Below are 24,872 nucleotides of genomic sequence, written 5' to 3' on the forward strand. Positions count from 1 at the left end.
CCGCTCTGTCTGGCAGATGGCGGCTCTTCCTCAGCAGGGCCCATGTCCTGTCAGTGTTAAGTAAAATCACAGGCCAGCATTGCAAAGAAATCTTACCAGATCTCTGCTAAGAGAGTCTCATGATTCTTTTTTTTCTTAGCTGATTTATTTCTTCTTTACCACCCATTTTTACCCTGGGGAACATCTAGGGGAGTGTGTGTGTGTGTGTGTGTGTGTGTGTGTGTGTGTGTGTGTGTGTATGGTTAGGGAGGTCGGAGGGGAATCATATATCCATTTTTTTAAATGACCAGGCCTGGGATTCTCTGAGCATCCTCGTATTGCAGCCACAGCCCAGGGCATGGGTGACTATATTCTAGCATAGATTTAGAATGTTATTAACTTCCTCAGGGCACTGACATGCACATTACTTATAATGAAAAGAGAGTGGTATTTAGGGCTGGAGAATCCTAGGTTTGAATCCTATCTCTGTCCTAACATAAGTGAGACCTTGACTTAGGTATGCAACCTCAGTTGAGCCTCAGTTTCCCCATCTGCAAAGTGGGGATATGATTTATTTCATACAGTCGTGAGGATCAAGTCAGATGATAAATGCAGAAGCTCTTTGCTTATAGTAGTTGCTTCATACAATTAGGTTTCTTTTCACCCAAGTGCGATTAAACACATGGTGGTTTCCACGTTTTGTCAATTTGCCCAGCTCAACGGCTTCAGTTATGAGGCTGCATGGTCTTTCCTGTTTGCTGCAGCGTGAGGCCCAATGCAACATCTTTTGTGTGTGCAGGGTTTATTGAGGAAACAAGGATGTTTAGACATTATAAGATTATTCTGTAGATGGAAGATGGTAAATACCTTGAGCCAAAATTGATCTTTGCCATTCAGAAAAGGAAAGACAAGCCACAGAACGGGAGGAAATATTTGTAATGTGTATATCTGACAATGGGGTATTATCCAGAATATGTCAAGAACACTAAAAATAAAATTCAACTAAAAATAAGATGGGTAAGCCACTAGAACATGGGCAAAAGATTTGAATAGGTACTTAACAAAAGAAGATTGTATGGTCAGACAGTAGACACATGAAAAGATGTTCTGTGATCATTAGTTATCCAGGAAATGCAAATTCAAACCATGAGGATTACCATTACATATCCACTAGAATGACTAAAATTAAAAGGACTGCAAAGATGGCTTGTTGGCGGGCACGTGGAACAACTAGGATTCCCATACACTGCTGGTGGGAATGTAAAATTGTACAACCACTTTGGTAAATTGTTTGGCAGTTTCTTAAAAAGTTAAAAATACCTCTTCCATATGACCTAGTCACTTCACTCCTACATATTTACTCAAGAGGAATGAAGACATATGTCTCCTCTAAGATTTTTACATGAATTTTCATAGCAGCTTTATTTGTAATAGCTCCAAACTGGAAACAACAAAAATGTTCAACAACAAGTGAATGCACAAATGAAATGTAATATATGCATTGCATAGAATGGAATTCTAGTCAGCAATAAAAAGAAACAGCTACCAGTACATTGCTCAGTATGGATGGATGAATCTCAAGACAATATGCTCATTGAAAGAAGCAAGACATAACATACACTGTATAATCCCATTTACATAAAATGCAAACTAATCCCTACTGACAAAGATTGATCAGTGGTTGTCTGAAGATGGGGGTGGAGGAAGGGATGGTTTGCAAAAACGGATGAGGAATTTTCTGAAAATCGTTAGAAATATTCTGTAGCTTGATTGTGGTGCTGTTCTCATGGGTGCATAGAGTTGTCAAAACTCTCTAAATGGTGCACTTTGAATAATGAAGTCTGTTGGGAATAAGTCAATCCTCAGTAATGTTGATAAGGAAAAAAAGATAAATTGTTAGTTTAAAGCAAAAATAGCAATAAAATTTATAACATGTAGAATATATTTTTGTCTCAACAGTGACATCATGGATGGGAGAATGAAAAGGAATTATATATTGTTGTAAGGTTCTTATATTATCCTTGACATGGTATAACAGTATTTGAGGGGAAAATGTGATAAGTTAAAGATGCATGTTTTAGGCCATAGAAAAATTGCTGGAAAAAAATGAGTAACACAGTTTAAAATCCAGCGATGCAATCCTAAAGTTTATTCAATTAATCAAGAGAAGACAGGAGCACAGGGAAAAGAACATATGGGATAAATAGGGGAAAAATTGCAAGATAATAGTTTAAAACTCAATCGCATTAATAATTACACTGAGTGTAACTGATTTAAACACTCCTATTTTCAAATTGTTAGATATGATAAATTAAGACTGAACTAGATGCTGTCTATAAGAAACCCACTTAAAATTAAAGACAAATAGGTTAAAAGTATGAGAATAAAAAATTTATATCTGCAAACATTAACCATAAAAGAGTTGGAGTGGCTATACTAATATTAGATAGACTTCAGAAGAAGGAATATTACCAGAGATACAGAGGATCACTTCATAATGATAAAGCAGTCTACTCATCAAGAAGACACAACAATCTAAATGTGTATGGATTCCGCAAAATAGCATCAAAATACATGAAGCAAAAATGGAAAGTACTGAAAGGAAAAAATAACAAATCCAGAATTATAGTTACAGACATCAGTCCTTTTATCTGAGTAATTGATATAATAAACAGACAAAAGACCAGTAATGATATAAATCATATGAACAACATTACTAACAAACTTGATGTAATGACATTTATTGAAAACTCTACCCAGCAAGAGCAGAATACACATTCTTTTTTTTTTTAACATCTTTATTGGAGTGTAATTGCTTTACAATGTCATGTTAGTTTCTGCTGTATAACAAAGTGAATCAGCTATATGTATACATATACCCCCATATCCCTTCCCTCTTGTGTCTCCCTCCCTCCCTCCCTATCCTACCTCTCTAGGAGGTCACAAAGCACCGAGCTGATCTCCCTGTGCTATGCGGCTGCTTCCCACTACCTATCTCTTTTCCAATTGGTAGTGTACATATGTCAATGCCACTCTCTCACTTTGTCTCAGGTTACCCTTCCCCCTCCCCGTGGCCTCAAGTCCATTCTCTACGTCTGCGTCTTTATTCTTGTCCTGCCCCTAGGTACTTCAGAAACTGTTTTTTTTTTTTAAGACTCCATATATATGTGTTAGCATATGGTATTTGTTTTTCCCTTTCTGACTTACTTCACTCTGTATGACAGACTCTAGGTCCATCCACCTCACTACAAATAACTGAATTTCGTTTCTTTTTATGGCTGAGTGATATTCCATTGTATATATGTGCCACATCTTCTTTATCCATTCATCTGTCGATGGACACTTAGGTTGCTTCCATGTCCTGGCTATTGTAAATAGAGCTGCAGTGAACATTGTGGTACATGACTCTTTTTGAATTATGGTTTTCTCAGGGTATATGCCCAGTAGTGGGATTGCTGGGTCATATGGTAGTTCTATTTTTAGTTTTTAAGGAACCTCCATACTGTTCTCCATAGTGGTTGTATCAATTTACATTCCCACCAACAGTGCAAGAGGGTTCCCTTTTCTCCACACCCTCTCCAGCATTTATTGTTTGTAGATTTTTTGATGATGGCCATTCTGACTGGTGTGAGGTGATACCTCATTGTAGTTTTGATTTGCATTTCTCTAATGATTAGTGATGTTGAGCATCCTTTCATGTGTTTGTTGGCAATCTGTATATCTTCTTTGGAGAAATGTCTATTTAGGTCTTCTGCCCATTTTTGGATTGGGTTGTTTGTTTTTTTGATATTGAGCTGCATGAGCTGCTTGTAAATTTTGGAGATTAATCCTTTGTCAGTTGCTTCATTTGCAAATATTTTCTCCCATTCTGAGGGTTGTCTTTTGGTCTTGTTTATGGTTTCCTTTGCTGTGCAAAAGCTTTGAAGTTTCATTAGGTCCCATTTGTTTATTTTTGTTTTTATTTCCATTTCTCTAGGAGGTGGGTCAAAAAGGATCTTGCTGTGATTTATGTCATAGAGTGTTCTGCCTATGTTTTCCTCTAAGAGTTTGATAGTGTCTGGCCTTACATTTAGGTCTTTAATCCATTTTGAGTTTATTTTTGTGTATGGTGTTAGGGAGTGATCTAATTTCATTCTTTTACATGTAGCTGTCCAGTTTTCCCAGCACCACTTATTGAAGAGGCTGTCTTTTCTCCATTGTATATTCTTGCCTCCTTTATCAAAGATAAGGTGACCATATGTGCGTGGGTTTATGTCTGGGCTTTCTATCCTGTTCCATTAATCTATATTTCTGTTTTCGTGCTAGTACCATACTGTCTTGATTACTGTAGCTTTGTAGTATAGTCTGAAGTCAGAGAGCCTGATTCCTCCATCTCCATCGTTTTTCTTTCTCAAGATTGCTTTGGCTATTCGGGGTCTTTTGTGTTTCCATACAGATTGTGAAATTTTTTGTTTTAGTTCTCTGAAAAATGCCATTGGTAGTTTGATAGGGACTGCATTGAATCTGTAGATCACTTTAGGTAGTATAGTTATTTTCAAAATGTTGTTTCTTCCAATCCAAGAACACGATATATCTCTCCATCTGTTTGTATCATCTTTAATTTCTTTCATCAGTGTCTTACAATTTTCTGCATAGAGGTCTTTTGTCTCTTTAGGTAGGTTTATTCCTAGGTATTTTATTCTTTTTGTTGCAATGGTAAATGGGAGTGTTTTCTTAATTTCACTTTCAGATGTTTCATCATTAGTGTATAGGAATGCAAGAGATTTCTGTGCATTAATTTTATATCCTCCTACTTTACCACATTCATTAATTAGCTCTAGTAGTTTTCTGGTAGCATCTTTAGGATTCTCTATGTATAGTATCATGTCAACTGCAAACAGTGACATCTTTACTTCTTTTTTTTCTGATTTGGATTCCTTTTATTTCTTTTTCCTCTCTGATTGCTGTGGCTAAAACTTCCAAAACTATGTTGAATAATAGTGGTGAGAGTGGGCAACCTTGTCTTGTTCCTGATCTTAGTGGAAATGGTTTCAGTTTTTCACCAATGAGGATGATGTTGCCTGCGGGTTTGTCATATACGGCCTTTATTATGTTGAGGTAAGTTCCCTCTATGCCTACTTTCTGGAGGGTTTTTATCATAAATGGGTGTTGAATTTTGTTACAAGCTTTCTCTGCATCTATTGAGATGATCATATGATTTTTCTCCTTCAAGTTGCTAATATGGTGTATCACATTGATTGATTTGCGTATATTGAAGAATTCTTGCATTCCTAGGATAAACCCCACTTGATCATGGTGCATGATCCTTTAAATGGGCTGTTGGATTCTGTTTGCTAGTATTTTGTTGAGGATTTTTGCATCTATGTTCATCAGTGATATTGGCCTCTAGTTTTCTTTCTTTGTGACATCTTTGTGTGGTTTTGGTATCAGGGAGATGGTGGCCTTGTAGAATGAGTTGCGGAGTGTTCCTCCCTCTGCTATATTTTGGAAGAGTTTGAGAAGGACAGGTGTTAGCTGTTCTCTAAATGTTTGATAGAATTCGGCTGTGAAGCCATCTGGTCCTGGGCTTTTGTTTGTTGGAAGATTTTTAATCACAGTTTCAATTTCAGTGCCTGTGATTGGTCTGTTCATGTTTTCTATTTCTTCCTGGTTCAGTCTCAGAAGGTTGTGCGTTTCTAAGAATTTGTCCATTTCTTCCAGGTTGTCCATTTTATTGGCGTAGAGTTTCTTGTAGTAATCTCTCATGATGCTTTGTATTTCTGCAGTGTCAGTTGTTACTTCTCCCTTTTCATTTCTAATTCTACTGATTTGAGTCTTGTCTCTTTTTTTCTTGATGAGTCTGGCTAATGGTTTATCAATTTTGTTTATCTTCTCAAAGAACCAGCTTTTAGTTTATTGATCTTTGCTATCGTTTCCTTTATTTCTTTTTCATTTATTTCTGACCTGATCTTTATGACTTCTTTCCTTCTGCTAACTTTGGGGGTTTTTGTTCTTCTTTCTGTAATTCCTTTAGGTGCAGGGTCAGGTTCTTTATTTGAGATGTTTCTTGTTTCTTAAGGTAGGATTGTATTGCTATAAACTTCCCTCTTACAACTGCTTTTGCTGCATTCCATAGGTGTTGGGTCATCGTGTTTATATTGTCATTTGTTTCTAGGTATTTTTTTATTTCCGCTTTGATTTCCTCAGTGATCTCTTGGTTATTAAGTAGTGTATTGTTTAGCCTCCATGTGTTTGTATTTTTTACAGAGTTTTTCCTGTAATTGATATCTAGTCTCATAGCATTGTCGTCGGAAAGGATACTTGATACGATTTCAATTTTCTTAAATTTACCAAGGCTTGATTTGTGACCCAAGATGTAATCTATCCTGGAGAATGTTCCATGAGCACTTGAGAAGAAAGTGTATTCTGTTGTTTTCGGATGGAATATCCTTTAAATATCAATTAAGTCCATCTTTTTTAATTTATCATTTAAAGCTTGTGTTTCCTTATTTATTTTCACTTGGGATATTCTGTCCATTGGTGAAAGTGGGGTGTTAAAGTCCCCTACTATGATTGTGTTACTGTCGATTTCCCTTTTTATGGCTGTTACTATTTGCTTTATGTGTTGAGTCGCTCCTATGTTGGATGCATAAATATTTACAGTTGTTATATCTTCTTCTTGGATTGATCCCTTGATCATTATGTAGTGTCCTTCTTTGTCTCTTGTAATAGGCTTTACTTTAAAATCTATTTTGTCTGATATGAGAATTGCTACTCCAGCTTTCTTTTGATTTCCATTTGCTTGGAGTATCTTTTTCCATCCCCTTACTTTCAGTCTGTATGTGTCCCTAGGTCTGAAGTGGGTCTCTTGTATACAGAATATATACGGTTCTTGTTATTGTATCCATTCATCCAGTCTACGTCTTTTGGTTGGAGCATTTAATCTGTTTACATTTATGATAATTATTGATATGTATGTACCTATTACCATTTTCTTAATTGTTTTGTTATTGCAGGTCTTTTCCTTCTCTTGTGTTCCCTGCCTAGAGAAGTTCCTTAAGCGTTTTCTGTAAAGCTGGTTTGGTGGTGCTGAATTCTCTTGGCTTTTGCTTGTCTGTAAAGGTTTTAATTTCTCTGTCAAATCTGAATGAGATCCTTTTTGGGTAGAGTAGTGTTGGTTGTAGGTTTTGCCCCTTCATCTCTTTAAATATGTCCTGCCACTTCGTTCTGGCTTCCAGAGCTTCTGCTGAAAGATCAGCTGTTAACCTTATGGGGATTCCCTTGTATGTTATTTGCTGCTTTTCCCTTGCTGCTTTTAATATTTTTTCTTTGTATTTAATTTTTGATAGTTTCATTAATATGTGTCTTGGCATGTTTCTCCTTGGATTTATCCTGTATGGGACTCTCTGTGCTTCCTGGTCTTGATTAACTATATCCTTTCACTTATGAGGGAAGTTTTCAACTATAACCTCTTCAGATGTTTTCTTAGTCCCTTTCTTTTTCTCTTCTTCTTCTGGGACCCCTATAATTCGAATCTTGGTGCGTTTAATGTTGTCCCAGAGGTCTCTGAGACTGTCCTCAATTCTTTTCATTCTTTTATCTTTATTCTGCTCTGCAGTAGTTATTTCCACTACTTTATCTTCCTGGTCACTTATCCGTTCTTCTGCCTCAGTTATTCTGCTATTGATCCCTTCTAGAGAATGTTTAATTTCATTTATTGTGTTGTTCATCACTGTTAGTTTGCTATTTAGTTCTTCTAGGTCCTGGTTAAACATTTGTTTTATTTTCTCCATTCTATTTCCAAGATTTTGGATCATCTTTACTATCATTATTCTGAATTCTTTTTCAGGTAGACTGCCTATTTCCTCTTCATTTGTTAGATCTGGTGGGTTTTTACCTTGTTCCTTCATCTGCTGTGTGTTTCTCTGTCTTCTCATTTTGCTTAGCTTACTGTGTTTGGGGTCTCCCTTTCACAGGCTGCACGTTCATAGTTCCTATTGTTTTTGGTGTCTGCCCCCAGTGGCTAAGGTTGGTTCAGTGGGTTGTGTAGGCTTCGTGGTGGAGGGGACTAATGCCTGTGTTCTGGTGGATGAGGCTGGATCCTGTCTTTCTGGTGGGCAGGTCCACGTCTGGTGGTGTGTTTTGGGGTGTCTGGGGCCTTATTATGATTTGACACAGCCTGTCTGCTAATGGGTGGGGTTGTGTTCCTGTCTTGCTAGTTGTTTGGCATAGGGTGTCCAGCACTGTAGCTTGCTGGTCGTTGAGTGGAGCTGGGTCTTGGCATTGAGATGGAGATCTCTGGGAGATTTTCTCCGTTTGATATTACGTGGAGCTGGGAGGTCTGTTGTGGATCAGTGTTCTGAACTTGCCTCCCCCGCCACAGAGGCACAGCCCTGATCCCTGGCTGGAGCACCAAGAGTCTGTCATCCACATGGCTCAGAATAAAAGGCAGAAAAAAGAAAGAACGAGGGGGGGGGAGGGAGGCAGGGAGGGAGGGAGGGAGAGAGAGAGAGAGAGAGAGAGAGAGAGAGAGAGAGAGAGAAAGGAAGAAGATAAAATTTAAAAAGTTGTTAAAATAAAAAAATAATTATTTAAAAAAATTAAAAAGAAAAAAGAAAGAAAGGAGGAAAGAAGAGAGCAACCAAACCAAAAAACAAATCCACCAATGATATGAAGTGCTAAAAACTATACTAACAAAAAAGAAGAAAGAAAAACGGACGGATAGAACCGTTGGACAAATGGTGAAAGCAAAACTATACAGACAAAATCACACACAGAAGCATACACATACACGCTCACAAAAAAAGAAAAAGGGGGAAAAATATATATCATTGCTCCCAAAGTCCACCTCCTCAATTTGGGATGATTCGTTGTCTATTCATGTATTCCACAGATGCAGGTACATCAACTTGATTGTGGAGCTTTAATCCGCTGCTTCTGAGGCTGCTGGGAGAGATTTCCCTTTCTCTTCTTTGTTCTCACAGCTCCCAGGGGCTCAGCTTTGGATTTGGCTACGCCTCTGCGTGTAGGTTGCTGGAGGGCGTCTGTTTTTTGCTCAGACAGGACAGGGTTAAAGGAGCCGCTGACTCGGGGGCTCTGACTCACTCAGGCCGGGGGGGGAGGGAGGGGCACCGAGTGCGGGGCGGGCCTGCGGCGTCAGAGGCGGCGTGATGTTGCACCAGCCTGAGGCGCGCTGTGCCTTCTCCCGGGGAAGTTGTCCCTGGATCCCGGGACCCTGGCAGTGGCGGGCTGCACAGGCTTCCCGGAAGGGGGTTGTGGATAGTGACCTGTGTTCGCACACAGGCTTCTTGGTGGCAGCAGCAGCAGCCTTAGCGTCTCACGTCTGTCTCTGGGGTCCGCGCTTTTAGCCGCGGCTCACGCCCGTCTCTGGAGCTCCTTCAAGCAGCATTCTTAATCCCCTCTCCTCGTGCACCAGGAAATAAAGAGGGAAGAAAAAGTCTGTTGCCTCTTTGGCATGTCCGGCTCGCGCCCGTCTCTGGAGCTCCTTCAAGCAGCGCTCTGAATCCCCCTCTCCTAGCGCACCAGGAAACAAAGGGGCAAGAGAGTCTCTTGCCTCTTTGGCAGGTCCAGACATTTCCCCGGACTCCCTCCCGGCCAGCCGTGGCGCACTAATCCCCTGCAGGCTGTGTTCACGCCACCAACCCCAGTCCTCTCCTTGCGCTCTGATCGAAGCCCGAGCCTCAGCTCCCAGCCCCGCCACCCCGGCGGGTGAGCAGACAAGCCTCTTGGCCTGGTGAGTGCCGGTCGGCACCGATCCTGTGTGCGGGAATCTCCGCTTTGCCCTCCGCACCCCTGTTGCTGCGCTTTCCTCCGCGGCTCCGAAGCTTTCCCCTCCGCCGCCCGCAGCCTCCGCCCTCGAAGGGGCTTTCTAGTGTGTGGAAACCTTTCCTCCTTCACAGCTCCCTCCCACTGGTGCAGGTCCCGTCCCTATTCTTTGTCTCTGTTTTTTCTTTTTTCTTTTGCCCTACCCAGGTACGTGGGGGGTTTCTTGCCTTTTGGGAGGTCTGAGGTCTTCTGACAGCGTTCAGTAGGTGTTCTGTTCGAGTTGTTCCACGTGTAGATGTATTTATGATGTATTTGTGGGGAGGAAGTTGATCTCCTCATCTTACTCCTCTGTCATCTTGAAGCTCCCCAGAATACACATTCTTTTGAAGTGCACATAGAACATTTATCAAGACAGACCTTGTAGATTTATAATGATTGAAATCATACAAAATATGTTCTCTGATTAGAATGAAATTAAATTAAGAATTAATAGAAAAATATCTGGAATAATCTTTACATATTGGGAAACTAAAGAACACACATAATTCATAGGTCAAAGAAGGAATCACAGGGAAATTAGAAAATATTTAGAATAAAATGAAAACGAAACACAACATATCAAAATTTGTGGTAAGCAACTAATGCAGTGCTCAGCAGAAAACGTATACCTTTAAATGCTTACATTAGAAAAGAAGAAAAGGCTAAAGCCAGTGGTGTAAATTTCTATTTTAAGAAGCTAGAAAAAGAGGAACAAGTTAAACACAAAGAAAGTAGAGTGAATAATAAAAATGAGATAATAATAAAAATGAAATCAATGAAATAAGAAATGGTCAAAGAATGGGCAAAAATGGAAAAAATGGAAAAAAAGTAATTAAGCCCAAAACTGTTTTTTTTCTTTCAATAAATAAATAAAATTGAAAGATCTTTAGCTAGAATCATCCAGAAAAAGACACAAAAAGACACAAATTATCAGTATCTAGAATAAAAGAGAAGGCATCACTATAGATCCTACAGACACTGAAAGGATAAATAAAATTAAATATCACTGTTATTATTGTTATTGATGTTATGTCAATGTAATGCCAATATATTTGACAACATATGAAATTGACAAATTTCTTGAAAGATGCATAGTACCAAAAGTGGCACAGAAAGAAACAGAAAACCTGAATAGCTTTGTCTGGCATTACTGGTGAAATCAACCAAATATGTAAGAAAAGAAAACATATTGAGTTTACACAAACTCTTTCAGAAAAGAAAAGGGAAAATGAATTTTAGGAGCACCCCGAAACCAAAACCCAGACAAAGACATTATGAGAGCAATACCTCTTATGAGCACATGTGCTGGGGGCACTACTGCATCCATCACAGGTCTCTGATTGTCTCGCAGGTATGCCGGCGTCCTTCTGGACGAGGACATCTTCCGAAGTTAGGAGCTTGTCAGCAGTCGCCCGCTGCAGGTGCTGGTGGCGGGGCTGAAGGCCTGCAGTACCTGGGAGAGCATCGGCTGCCTGCAGGACTGCCGAGAGTGCACCGGAGGCCTGGTGAGCCCCCGCGGGCCCCCAGTCCTGCAGGGTCCGCGTGGTTACACGTGTGGGGGCTGACTGTGTGGCCAGTGGGCTTTGGAACCAGGTGGAATTCCCTCCTGCCCTTGTGACCTTAGATGCATTACTTAATTTTGTCACCTGTGCATGTCCACCTTCTTGGATGCTGCAAGGACTGATGCAGACCATGCTTGTAAAATGCTTGGCCCGTGGAGGCCCGCGGTAAATGTCATAAAACTTGGTGGTGGTGGTTGTTGAGAGTATAGGAAAGGGCCAGTGGGGGTCAGATGATCAAAGCTCTGCTCCAGTGTTTAAGTTCCTTGGGGAGAAGTCAGGAGTGACCCCAGGGGTTTCTACCCTGGGAAGGAGGCACATGGGGATATGCCAACCATTTAGAGAGTGTATAGAGTGTCCCCAGCCCAAGCCTCAGACCATATTGAGCAGTGAGGGGTGTGAGGTATGAGAAACACAGTATGAATCTTTGCAGAGTTGAGGGGCGTCTGAGGACAGCTGGGGTCTGTGCTCTATTCCTCTGCAATCCTGAGAGTGGAGGTGCCTGCGGGATGCAGGATGCCAGAGTCTCTGCATCCCTGTGAGAGCCCAGCGCTGGTCAGAAAGGGGACCCAAGTGGGGTCTCTGAGGACAGGATGTGGGGGATGTGTGGTTGTGGGCCTGTGACTCGGTGGCATTGCATGGCTGCAGACATCAGCTCTGATGGCATCTGAGGTTCAGCCCCAGATGACAGCACTGTGTGGGTGACCCCCAGGGACCACACCGCCTCATCGTCATGTGGGCCAGAAGCAGGCACTGCAGGAAGAGCAGGGAGGAGGGAGCCCCTCTTGGGCCTTGGGCCTGAATTCCATCTTGAACTTGACTGAATATTTGCCTAACAACAGCAGCTCTGAACCTGAAGGGGAGGCTGAAGAATTTTAGCCTCAGTGAGAAGGGGTCAAGGGCAAGTCCAGGGTGGTTGTAGAGAATAAAAGGGGAGGATGCGTTTCTGGAGAGCCGGGCCGCAGAGCATCAGAGTCGGGGTCCATGGAGGGGCGAGCAGGGGCTGGGCCTTCACCACCGGCCGAGCCCAAGGTTTCTCCCACATGAACGGTGAGGATGGGACTGGGAGCCTCCTGTGTCCTTTCATCTGAGAGTCACCGTGCTCACTTCTCTCACGGTGGCTGAGTAAGGATGTGCACGTGGTGAAGGGGACCTTGGTTGGTCACATCTGCCTACTGTGTCTGTGATGGTGGGGGACATGCTTGCTTTTCCAGTGGGAATGATGTCGGGTGCTCCTGGAAAAGAAGGAGAATAGGGAATAAAGTGACAGCTGGCGCTGGGGCGCAGCTGGACCAGGAGTATAGGTCCTCTGAGGCAGCTGGGGGCGATGGCTTATAATGACCTTAAGTGACCTGACACGTGTGAGGCCCCTGCCAAGGGGCTGGTTTCCATCCATCCAGTGGCCCTGCCCGCTCATGCCCTCCTTCGTTGCCAAGCACCGACCGGCAGTGCAGAAATGACCCCTTCACCCACCATATTATGGAAAAGAGCCTGACCGTGGAGGGCTGCTCTTCCAGGCTGGTTGCCAGGCCTGTAATCCCACCGGGCACTGCTGCCTCATGAGGCTTTGCTTCCCAGTAGCTCCTCAGCAATGGATGCAGAGGGCCCTGATTTCCATTTCTGTTCCTTCCCTTCCCTCCACCCCCATATCCACCCAACACCTAGCCCAAGGCTATTTGTAGAGACATAAATATCTGTTGAAAGAAAAGCATGAGCATCTTCTAATTGTTCTAAGTTATATTTGCAAACACCGCATCTTCTGCAGTCAGGAGGTCTCCAGGAGTGAAGTGTGAATGTCTGGGAGCTCCCGAGATGGTACTGAAAACCACCTCTTTCATGGCCCGTGGGTCTAAGTAGGTCTTGCTTCAAAAAAATGTGCTTCAACACACATTTACTGGGTTTGAGCCAGCAACGCTGGGTGTGACCACAGGAAAGTTTTCCCCTTCACTATGCCTCATTTTCCCCATATATAAAATGAGGATAAACTCTCCTTTGTAGTGGTTGTGAGGGTTAAGTTATGCAAGATGATGAGCATAAAATGCTTCACATGTGAACCCAGGAAGCAGCAGCTGACATCTTTATGGTGTGCTTACCCTGGGGATTTGGAGAAAAAAAAAAATACCACATGGTCTGTTTTGCTTGCCATCGTAAAGATGGATACAGAACCCAGACTGGTATGGCAGGTCCTATGCGGCAGCTGGGGCTGGGAGGACTCAGTGACATCTGGAGGGTGGCGGGGGGCAGTCCCTGAGCAGTGTCAGTTTAGCAATTTAGAGGATGAACGAGAGGCTTTGAGATGGGGGTCTGAGGACCTGCTGGATAAAGGGGTACCGGCACACAGGTGAAGGTGTGCGAGTGTGTGGCGCATCTAGGGACACTGGGACAGGCATGGGCTGGGTTCAGGTGAAGGTGCAAGGGAGGAATGGCAACTTTATTCAGAAAGCCAGCAGACCGAGATGGTGGACTCGTGTCCCAAAGAACCATCTTACCTGAGTTAGAATTCAGGCTTCTTTTATACTAAAATGGGAGGGGGTGTGGTTAGTTGTTGCAAACTTCTTGGTGTCAGAATCCTTTGTTCTTGCAGCTGTCCTTGTAGGCCAGGTCACAAAGTTCCTGTAAACCTTCCACAAGACAAATGTTATTCTCTGTTCTGCAACTTCTTATCTCTTATTTGAGTGGGAAAGTGTTATACCTCTAAAGGTCAGAGCCCTGCGAATGGGCTATCCTGTATATTTTCAGGCTGTAAGCAACATTCTTAACTTGTAGCAAAAGCAATAGAATACAAAGGTTAAAGTGAAAGAACAGATCCAATATGGAGTCAGATTTGTTCTTCCCTATTGCAAAAGGGCAGGGACCAAGTCTTCAATCACCACGACCCTACTTCTGACTATAGTGGGGAGTATCAGTAAGCAGCTGTTGACTGACTAAACAGACTGAATGATAGACTGATAGACAGACTGATGTCCATCAGACAGATGGACTGATGGACAGATGGACTGATTAAATAAATGACTGCCCTGTGCCTCCATTTTTCTTTCTTACCCTTAGAAGTTAAGATTAATCCACAAAACTTGGCCCCTTTGGTCTTTCCTTGCTTTATTATTACTTTTTACCTTGAACATTTTAATTAAACATCTGACTCTACTGTTAAGGATTTGGAGACAAAGAACACGGGCATTGCCTTGAGGCTACTCATATTCAGAAGCAGGGTGCTATTTATCGGCTCTAAAGCCTGTACAGACCCATTCTGATGGCTCATTTGTTGAGTAGTTTAGGAAACAGGGACTTGAGAAGAGGGCTGGGATGGAAAATCATTGTTTTTGTTTTTGTTTTTGTTTTTGCGGTACGCGGGTTTCTCACTGCTGTGGCCTCTTCCGTTGCGGAGCACAGGCTCCGGACGCGCAGGCTCAGCGGCCACGGCTCACGGGCCCAGCCGCTCCGCGGCATGTGGGATCTTCCCGGACCGGGGCACGAACCCGCGTCCCCTGCATCGACAGGCAGACTCTCAACCACTGCGCCACCTGGGAAGCCCTGGGATGGGAAATCATTGTACAGTTTATCAAGATATGACTAATCTGGCACCAAATTTTTGCCTCTACTTTAAACATACACCCTGTTTAAATCCCGTTTCTCTGGACTGCTAACTTTCATGTTTGTTACTATTGCCTGAAGCGAGCAATGTCTGTGGAAGGCAGCTTCTTTGCCAAGGAAACCATATTTGAAATCACATTTCTTTTTTTTTTTTTTTAACATCTTTATTGGGGTATAATTGCTTTACAATGGTGTGTTAGTTTCTGCTTTACAACAGAGTGAGTCAGTTATACATATATATATCTTCCCATATCTCTTCCCTCTTTGTCTCCCTCCCTCCCACTCTCCCTATCCCACCCCTCCAGACAGCCACAAAGAACGGAGCCGGTTTCCCTGTGCCATGCGGCTGCTTCCCACTGGCTGTCTACCTTACGTTTGTTAGTATATATATGTCCATGTCTCTCTCTCGCCCTAACACACTTCACCCTTCCCCCTCCCCATATCCTCAAGTCTGTGGAAGGCAGCTTCTTTGCCAAGGAAACCATATTTGAAATCACATTTCTTGTATTATTTTCACCAATTACAGAAGTGGTGCATATCCATCGCAGAAATTTTTGAAACTACGAAGACACAAAGAAGAAAGTAAATAAATCCCACAATTATACTTTGCCAGGGATGATTGCTATCATTTGCACTGTATTCGTTCTATGCATTGTGTACGTACATGTTTAAAATTTTATAACCTCTCCTTTTCATCTGTGAGTTGATATGGATACCCCTTCCGATCATTTCTTTGCAGTGAAGTTTTGACGGCTGGTACCATTTATCATGTAGATGCACCATACATTATTCAACTAATTCTTTAGTGTATGTCAAATTTTTCTTTATTACAAATGACACTATAGACAACATTTTAGTAGCAAACTTTTTTCCCACATACCTGTGATTGTTTCCTTGAGATCAGTTATTTAACTGATATTTGTATTGTCACCAAAGGTTATACTAGTTCCCACTTCTGCCAGGAGTTGAACACAGAATCTTAATAGTTGCAGGACTACTGGCTTTCAGATTCTTTTGACCGTGACCTATAGAAAAGGGTACACTTTTCAGTACCACCCCGTATTTACGAACACATATACGCAAAACTGAGAAGATAAATTTTATGAAACAGTACTCATCTCACTATTGTGATCTAGTGCTCTAGTATTTTCTTTTAATTTTATGTCATTTTAAGAAAAGCTGGTCATGATGCATTAAGCTGATTTCATGACCTGCTGGTGGGTCATAGCCTGTAATTTTCACAACGCAGCCTGGACTCACAGATCGAAAAAGGACCTTGCTATATAGAGTTGAGAGCTGCACCTCAGCAGAGTGTGTCCACAGTGATCAAAAGAAGCTGGGCTTTCAGGGGAATATATTTTCTAGCTCAGTCTGTGGGGTGGCTTCTGCTAAGACCCAAATCTGATAATTCTGTTTTCACCGGAATGCTACTAATTTGGCCCTTTAGGATTATAAGATTATGTATCTGTAAGTGGGAAAGAGATAAAGGCCTTTAAACATCTCCTAAGCACAGACACTAATAGAAGATGATCAGTTCTTGCTGGCTGCTGCCTCATCTTGGATCTGAGGGGAAGACTCAACGCACAGCAGCCTCCAGCGTTTGGACCAGGCGAGAGTTCACGATCCCATCATTGCTGCTCTTAATCTGTTCCATGGAAGCTTTTGGATTCTGAGAGTTTTTCTCTTCATAAATCAGTGTTTCCATAGCACTTGGTGGTCGATTTGAGTAACATCATCACTCTGTGTCAGGAAGTCATGAGAAAGTCTTAGGTTGGCTGTTTCTACAAGAGCCTTGGCAGTCACTGCCTTCCCTGAATGTTGCAGAAGCAGCCCTTAGCAGTGAAGTCGGTGTATACACACAGTCCAAACAGACGTGGACCTTGGAATTGAACGATATTGCCGTCTTTTAACTCCTTTGTTTCCCAGCTGAAATTTTTTCTAACTCCCTGTACCTTTTCAGCAAAGTCTGTCACTTTTTGTGCATAAAGCCTGGGATCAATGAGATTTCATGCAAAACAAGAAAATTTTTTCCAACATCAGATTCTCAGATGAACACTGGTTGGAACTTTCATAATTCATGTTCATGCAGTCACTCCGTTGCCTTAATGACTCTTGGTTAAGAGTCGTTGTTTCTAAGTTCTTTTTATGTGTGGAGCAGTGTACTAGGTACATATTCCCTGTCTTGAGGGCCAGGATATGTGAGGGGTGCACACTGTACACCGCATGCAACTGGGAGGCCCCAAGGTTTCAGTCAAATGAGCATTAGTGGACTTTTGTTTCTGACAAAGTTGGAGTAAAAAACAAGCAGATATACCCTCCTGACTGAAACAACTAAAAAAATGGACAGTGTGTATGAACTAAACAGTTGGCGAGATGCTGGACGTCAGGCAGTGAGGGACAGTGATCTCTGAGAGAGAGGAAATCAACCAGATGAACCCTACAGTTGCCCCTGTTTACTGCCTTGCAGGTGTTTCCATGCCACGCCTCACGAGGGGAAACCAAGGCAGAGCCCATGGAGCTGAGAGTCCAGGGAGACCCACACATCTAGAATTCACAGGATAAAGAACCAGACAGAGAACTCAGACACCTACAGCCAGTCCCCTGCGATCATTCCGTTGACACTGCCTATTGCGTAAGTGTGAGGAAACCACTCGAGGCTGTGGAAAGAATCACCCAAAAGGATTACAGGGAACAGGGACTTCCCTGGTGGCACAGTGGTTAGGAATCCACCTGCCAATGCAGGGGACATGGGTGCAAGCCCTGGTCCGGGAAGATCCCACATGCTGCGGGGCAGCTAAGCCTGTGCACCGCAACTACTGCGCACCGAAACGACTGAGCCCACGAGCCGCATCTACTGAAGCCTGGGTGCTCTAGAGCCCGTGCTCCACAAGAGAAGCCACAGCAATGAGAAGCCTGCACACTGCAAGGAAGAGTAGCCCCCTGCTCACCGCAACTAGAGAAAGCCCACACAGCAACGAAGACCCAATGCAGCCAAAAATAAATAAATAAATAAATAAATAAATAAATAAATAAAATTTATTAAAAAAGAAAAAGATTAGAGGGAACAGTATCCGGTGCTCACACGGGGCTGGGAATAGTACGTTTTCCCACCAGCCAGTCTGGAATACGTTAAGACTCACAAATGAGAAAAAAAGAAATGTTATGTATAAAAGACAAAAGGTAAGGATGACAGATTTTTCTCATTGGAAAAAATGCAAGCAAGAAAACGTTGGAGCAACATTTTTAAAGTACTAAAAAGAAAAATAATCTAAAGCTCTATACTCAGCAAAATTATGTTTCCAAAAAAAAGAAGGCATAATAAAGACATTTACAGACTTGCAAAAGTTGAGGGGATTTATCACCAACAGGCTTTTACTATAAGAAATATGAAAGGAAATTCTTCGTGCAGAAGGAAAATAATATTGGATACAAGTATGGGTTTGCACAAAGGAGTGAAAAGCGCCAAAAATATCAATAGTAACTAAATGTGTCGATATATACATTTTTTTTAGTATTTAAATCTCTTTAAACAAAAATCATTAACAACGTAGTGTGAGGTTTATAACTTATGTAAGAGTAAAAATGTATGATAGTAAGAACAGCAAGGCCAGAGGGGGAGAAAAAGAAGTGTGCTATTGTAAGGTTCTTGTACTGTAAATGAAGTGCTGCAGTATCACCTACCTGCAAGTAGACTGTGATAAGTTGCAGGTTTATACTCTAACTCCTAAAGCTTCTACTAAAATAATGAAACCAAAGCTTGTAGCCAGGTGGCCCACCAAAGAGTTAAAATGGAATTATAACAGTACTAAGTTTATCCAAAAGAAGGCAGAAAAAGAGGAAATATGGGAGAATCAAGAGATTGTTCAAATAGAAAACAAACATCCAGGTGGCAGATGTAAACCTAACCATATTAATAAACACTTTAAATGCAAATACCCCAATTAAAAGGCAGAGATGATCAGGATGGAGGTTGGCTGGCAGGTCCAGACCCTTCTTTTCCTCCCAGACCCTCTGAGGTGATTTCCCTGCTCTTTACCTGTGTTGTGGAGCTGAGGGAAGTGCGGCGAGATGTGGCTCAATGACCCCAAACCTCCTTAGTGAGTCAGGGAGGGGCTGGAACGGGAGCTGGCGGGGGTAGCGCGTGTTCCTGGTGCAGCCGTGTACCTTTCCCGTGCTTACACGTGGTCTGGTCTGCGTTGTGGCTTCTAACCTCCGCGTGTAAGCGGAGAATCCACCGGCCTGGTTTGGACGTGTTGAAAACCCTTCACCTGCCTGGTGGGATCGCGGAGAACAGACTCTGCCGGCTCGGAGGAGTCACGTGACTCAGTTCCGCTAGTTCCTTTGCTTCCCGCCTTCTTCCTTTCAGGATTGATGGGGTCTGGGCTTGCCTGCTGGCGCAGTGGTTAAGAATCCGCCTGCCAATTCAGGGGACACGGGGTCGAGCCCTGGTTAGGGAAGATCCCACATGCCGCGAGCAACTAAGCCCGTGCGCCACAACTACTGAGCCTGCGCTCTAGAGCCCGCGAGCCACAACTACTGAGCCCGTGCACCACTACTACTGAAGCCCGGGCGCCTAGATCCCGTGCTCTGCAACAAGAGAAGCCGCGCAATGAGAACCCCGCACACCGCAACAAAGAGTAGCCCCTGCTCACCACAACTAGAGAAAACCGTGGGCAGCAATGAAGACCCAACGCGGCCAAAAATAAATAAATTTATTTTTAAAAAAAAGGATTGATGGGGTCAACCAAATTTTCAGGCTGTTGATGTTTAACTGAACTTGCACATGGCCTCTTTTCTCCACATCCAAGCAAACCCAGATTGAATTTCCTACAATCGGCTGAGTGAGGAGTGGGAAAGAGAACCCTGGATTCCATTTCTGATTCATGTGGGACCGTGTCATGGAGAGGCCATTCTGAGTGGTGCGGGGGCACCTCGTCACAGAAGGGGTGGAATCTCAAGGTCAGGATGCTGTGACCTTGGGCCTTACCCCTGGGAGTCTCAGTTTCCTTCTCTCTTAAAGCCTAGCGCATGGTAGGCACTCAGTAAAGACTTGGCTCTCCTCTTGCTTCTTCCTGGATGTGATTCTGGTGAAGGCTCCCGACTCTCTCCCCTTCTCCTCTCCCCGTCCCCGACCCTGACACATTCGACCTGCCTGGGAGCTGCCTTCTTGGCGCTCTTCAGGGTGCAGCCTTGGACCCTGGAGGCAAGTCAGATTCTCAGCAAATCTGACTCCAAAGCATCAGCATCTGTAAAGACAGGCCCGGGGCCAGCACAGGCTGCATGGTCCCCACTGTGGGCCGCCCCCCGCAACCCCTGTAGAGCTGCAGCCCCAGCTGCTGACCTTGGCCCTGCACAGCCAAATTCTTCACAGCGACCTTCCACAGTATCCCTTGGGCCTTGAGTGTTACCTGTACCTGGATGGCCTGGGGCTGTGCCGTCCAACACTGAAAGACGCCACCCCTGGGCTCACTGGGTCCTCAGAATCAGTCTCCACTGCAGAACTTTAGGCCGCCCCCTCCATTAGGGCCCCTCCGTGGGCGCCTTCTCATCTCTGTCCCCCCGCTGCTCCGTTTCTCCTCAGTGTATCCCCGAATGCCACATGGGAGAGCAGAACTGGCTGAAGCAGCATAAAGAAATACGTGGACAAAATTGGAGCGAGATAAAGTCTTAGAAGATATCTCTGACCCAGTATGATGATAAGGTTATCAGCAAACACACGTTGACTGTTCCTTTCATGTCAGACACGGAACTGCTGTTTGCTGTTTGGAGATATAATCCAGCTGGACAATGACAGGATCATTATATTTTAAAGATTGCACAAGAGAACACTGAAACAATTACAAGTGTTTATAAATTAAAGAAGAAAAAGTGGTGTGATGCTGAGCCCCGTGGCTATTCAGTAGACTTAGTCCCAAGAATGGATCCTCAGGGAGATGCACCACCACCTCGTTTATCTGGCATCAGCCATTTCTTGGAACACAACCAAGGCCTGAAATAAGCAAAACAGAACCCTGAGAATCCCAAAGAGGTGACACGAAGTCCACGTGCTGAAGCTCAGGCCCTCACTCTACTCCTGAAGGAGCCTGTCCAGCCTCCGCTAGGAGCCTGCTTCTGCTAGTCGACTCTTACATGTGGTTCCTGGTTTCCTGCGGTGCTGCAGACTAGGAAGGATATCTGGTCTCCAAATGCAGGCAGCTAAGAGTGCTGGTGACCAAACAAGAGCCAGAAGAACTAGAAAAACGAAACTCAAAAATCCAAGAGCTCAGGGGGTCAGTTCCCAACCCCAAGGAGGACTTGAAGCTCTTCTAGAAGGCAAAGTGGGCTCCAGGCAAGGTAGGCTCAGTGCAGGGTGACAGGCAGGAAGGCAGGTACGAGAAGGACTGTCATTCGAGGGCCTCCCTCCATCCTGGATGCTGCAGATTTGCTATTCCCTGGAATACAATAGTGTTTGTTTAAAGGCTCAGCTCTTCACAGCAATTCCCTAGACATGTATCTCTCAAAAGAGATCAGTAGGTCAGCCTAACATGGCAGATACCATTTTGCTCCCCATCCAATTTCATAAGGAGAAACAGAGCCAAGAAAAATCCTGGCTTGTGCCTGGGCCATGTATAGCTAGTGGTGCTGGTGGAGGATTCTAAGTCTGAGGGTCATGGGTCCAGCTGGCTAGGAATGCATATGTGGGCAGCGTAGGGGGAAATTAAGCCATAACACCAAGTAACTGGGTAGCAGGGTAGAAAGGGTTCAGCCCATACTCAGAAAGGATCCAGGGCCTGATCTGGCAAACCTCCTAAGAAGGGACTGGCTGAGGCCCAAGTGTTGACCTCAGTAGAAGGGCCGTCTCAGGGGTTACTGTAACAGCTTAATCAGCCAGACCCTTTGCTCAGCTCTAGCCTAATTTTTCTAGGGCACCAACGAGTCTCTGACCAACTCCCTCCCTTTCCATTTCATAGACCAAAGACCCCTTTCTCTGGACAGACTGAGAGCCTTCAAGAAGAATCCCAGTTCTGGGGCTCTAGATTAAGTCCTAGGCTCTGCTCATCTCTGCTGTCACTTTCTGATTGTAGGGATTTAGAAAGACAGCACAATAAAAAACACTTTATGATGGTTCGTTATTTCTCAATTTTGAAAGAATCTCGCTCCAAGATTAGAGGACTTGGCTCTTATTGTTCAAAAGAGGTTTCTATTCCTGACTCCCTGACATTCCTGAGTCCCTGCTAGGTAAAGTGCCAGGACCTGTGTAATTGTGGCCTCCTTTAATCCTCCAACAGTCCTATGAGTGGGAATAATTGTCCACATGGGTGGAGGAATTAAGACCAGAGGTACATGCTATTTCTCCAGATCTAGTGAAAGTTGGGGACAGGGGTTCTAATTCAGTTTTTCTAAATCCTAGCCTTTTATCCCTAATTCTGAACCTTGCTTTTTTTCTGGGGGAGGGAGAGGATAACTTTGTTTCTGGCCCCTGGGTCCCATGATAATCAATGTTCTACACTTAGCCCTCATTTAACATTATCCACAATTTGTAAACAAGCCTCTGTGTTTTATTGTTAGCCTCTGGTCACTGGAAAAAAATCATCTCCTAGTGAGAACATCCACATGTCATATTTGTGAGTGTCTTATGTTCATAGGTCTTATCTTGTCAAGCAAATTAGAGTTGGAGGTAGCAGGTAGTAAAACTGACCCTCATCACTGAGAAAGAAATGAGAGATTACTAAAATGACCCAAGGATGATCCATTTTATTGGCAACATTCCTTTGAAGATCTCAGCCCAAACTTCTTAAGGGCGTAAAGAAGGCAATTATAAATTTTATATGCAATGGATGACATCCAGACATATGATATGGATAGAGCTGGCATCCATCCGGGGCCAATTTGCCAAATTTTGAATCTACTGTATTCTCATTTTGCCCTCCCTTGAGAGGGTTCATAACTCAGAAGGATTCACTCTATCACATCAAGGAAATATGAATGGGGGAAAAAAATGAAGCTTCACAAGTTGACTTCTGAATTTGTGATCATCTCAGTTAAGATTCTTTTGGACGCAAGTAAGAGAGACCCGTTACAAACTTGCTCAAGTAAGAAAGGAGAATATATCTTAAGAGAGAGAGAGATGTGTTCTGGAATCCAGGTCTCATGAGGACCAGGAACTTGGAAGGAGTCTAGAGTAGAGGCTCCTTGCCTTGGGGGCATAGTCTCAGGCTTTGCTTTTCTGGTGTCTGTCCGTTCTCCATGCTCCTCTGCATAAGTGGCTGCCCTTTGGCTGTGGAGTTTATAATATCTCCATTCTAGCTACTCTCTGAGATGGTGTCTCATAGATTCAGTGCTGAATCCCTGGCTCAGCTGGAGTTGGTGTCCTTCCCAACTCAGACATTTTTGGTTAGGGAATGGGGTCACAGATCATGAACATGCCTGCTGATGCCCCACGTGTATGGGTGGTAAGACAGTTCTCAGATAGTAGCTGAGCAGATGTCTGTTATAGTACATATGATAGCTTTTAAAATATTTCCTAACTAATCCTTTCAGGCTGGTGTATAGAAATGGAGTTGAATTTTTGTATAAGGATCTTATATCCAACGACCCTGTTAAGCTGTCATAACAATCCTGATAATCTGTTTGTGGTTCTTTTGCGTTTCCTATATCATAATCATATTCCCTGTGAAAAGTGATAGCTTGTTTCTTCCTTTACAGTTATTGACATTTATTTCTTTGTCATATCATTGAAGTGGCCAGAGCTTCCCATGCAATGCAGTGGTTAAAGAAGTGGTTGATAACGGGCACCTATATTTTATTCTTGACTTTAACGGGCATGTGCTTACTTTTTCACCATTAAGGATGTTATTGGTGTGGATATTCTGCTGATATTCTTTATCATGGTAAGGCAGGTATGTTTTACCCTTAGTTTATGAAGAGGCTTTTGTGTGTTTGTGTGTGCACTCATTTTTTTCGCTTGGTTTTAAAATTATGTATGGATCTAAATTGTATGGAATTATTTACATTCCTTTATTTTACTGAGATAATCACACCTTTTCCTCCTTTAATCTGTTTATGTGGTGAATTTACAAAAACATATTTTCTAATGTTTAATAAATCTTGGGTTTAGGAATAAATACAACTTAGTCATGGTGTGTGTGTGTGTGTGTGTGTGTGTGTGTGTGTGTGTGTGTGTTTAATTCACTGTTGATTCTGTCTGCTGATACTCATTTAGGATTTTTCCATCTGTGATCATGAGAGAGGCTGTCCTGTGTTATTCCTTCCTAGTTCTGCCCTTGTCTGATTTGGATATCAAAGTTATAACACCCCCATTAAATGACTTGGGGAGGGAGTGTTTCTTCTTTTTCTATTCTCTCAAAGAGTTTGTATAAAATGGAATGATCTGTTCTTTGCGTATTTCATACAAATATCAGTAAAGCCATGTAGGTCTCATAGTTCCTTTCTTAGACATTTAAAATTGTTGGTTCTCTTTCTTTAGTTGTTGTCTTCTATTTCTTCTTGAGTCTGTTTTGGTAATTTATATTAGCCTACTAATTTGTCCATTTCTTCTTCTTTTTAAAGTTTATTGGCATAAAGTTCATAATACCTTCTTATTTTTTATCTCTACAGTATCTGTAGTTATGCCCCCTTTGCCACTCCTAATATTGTTTGTTTTCCCCACCCCTTTATCTCTTGATCTGTTTTCTTTTTTTTTTTTCAAATAATAAACTTTTGGTTCTGTTGTTCCTCTCCAGATTATATCTGGGATTTCCATTTCATTGCTTTTTGTCTTTGTTATTTATTTCCTCCTATCCTCTTTGTGTTTCTTTGCTTTTTTGCTCTTGTTCTATTACCCTAACTTGCATGTTATCTCATTAATTTTTGCCATCTCTCCAATTCTATTATAAACATTTAAATATATAACTTTAGTTATATATTATAATTATATTAAATATTATAACTTTAATTATG

General features: G+C 42.8%; 1 protein-coding gene across 1 annotated transcript in view; it reads left to right on the top strand.

Moving 5' to 3' along the window:
• Positions 1–24,872, top strand: part of ACOXL (acyl-CoA oxidase like) — a 395,915-nt gene that overhangs the window by 203,454 nt on the left and 167,589 nt on the right. The window contains 1 exon segment of the mRNA XM_007470234.1: positions 11,135–11,288. Coding sequence (XP_007470296.1) covers positions 11,135–11,288 — 154 coding nt within the window.

This window comes from Lipotes vexillifer, unplaced genomic scaffold (genome assembly GCF_000442215.2).
Source record: "Lipotes vexillifer unplaced genomic scaffold, Lipotes_vexillifer_v1.1 scaffold1139, whole genome shotgun sequence".
NCBI lineage: Eukaryota > Metazoa > Chordata > Mammalia > Artiodactyla > Lipotidae > Lipotes > Lipotes vexillifer.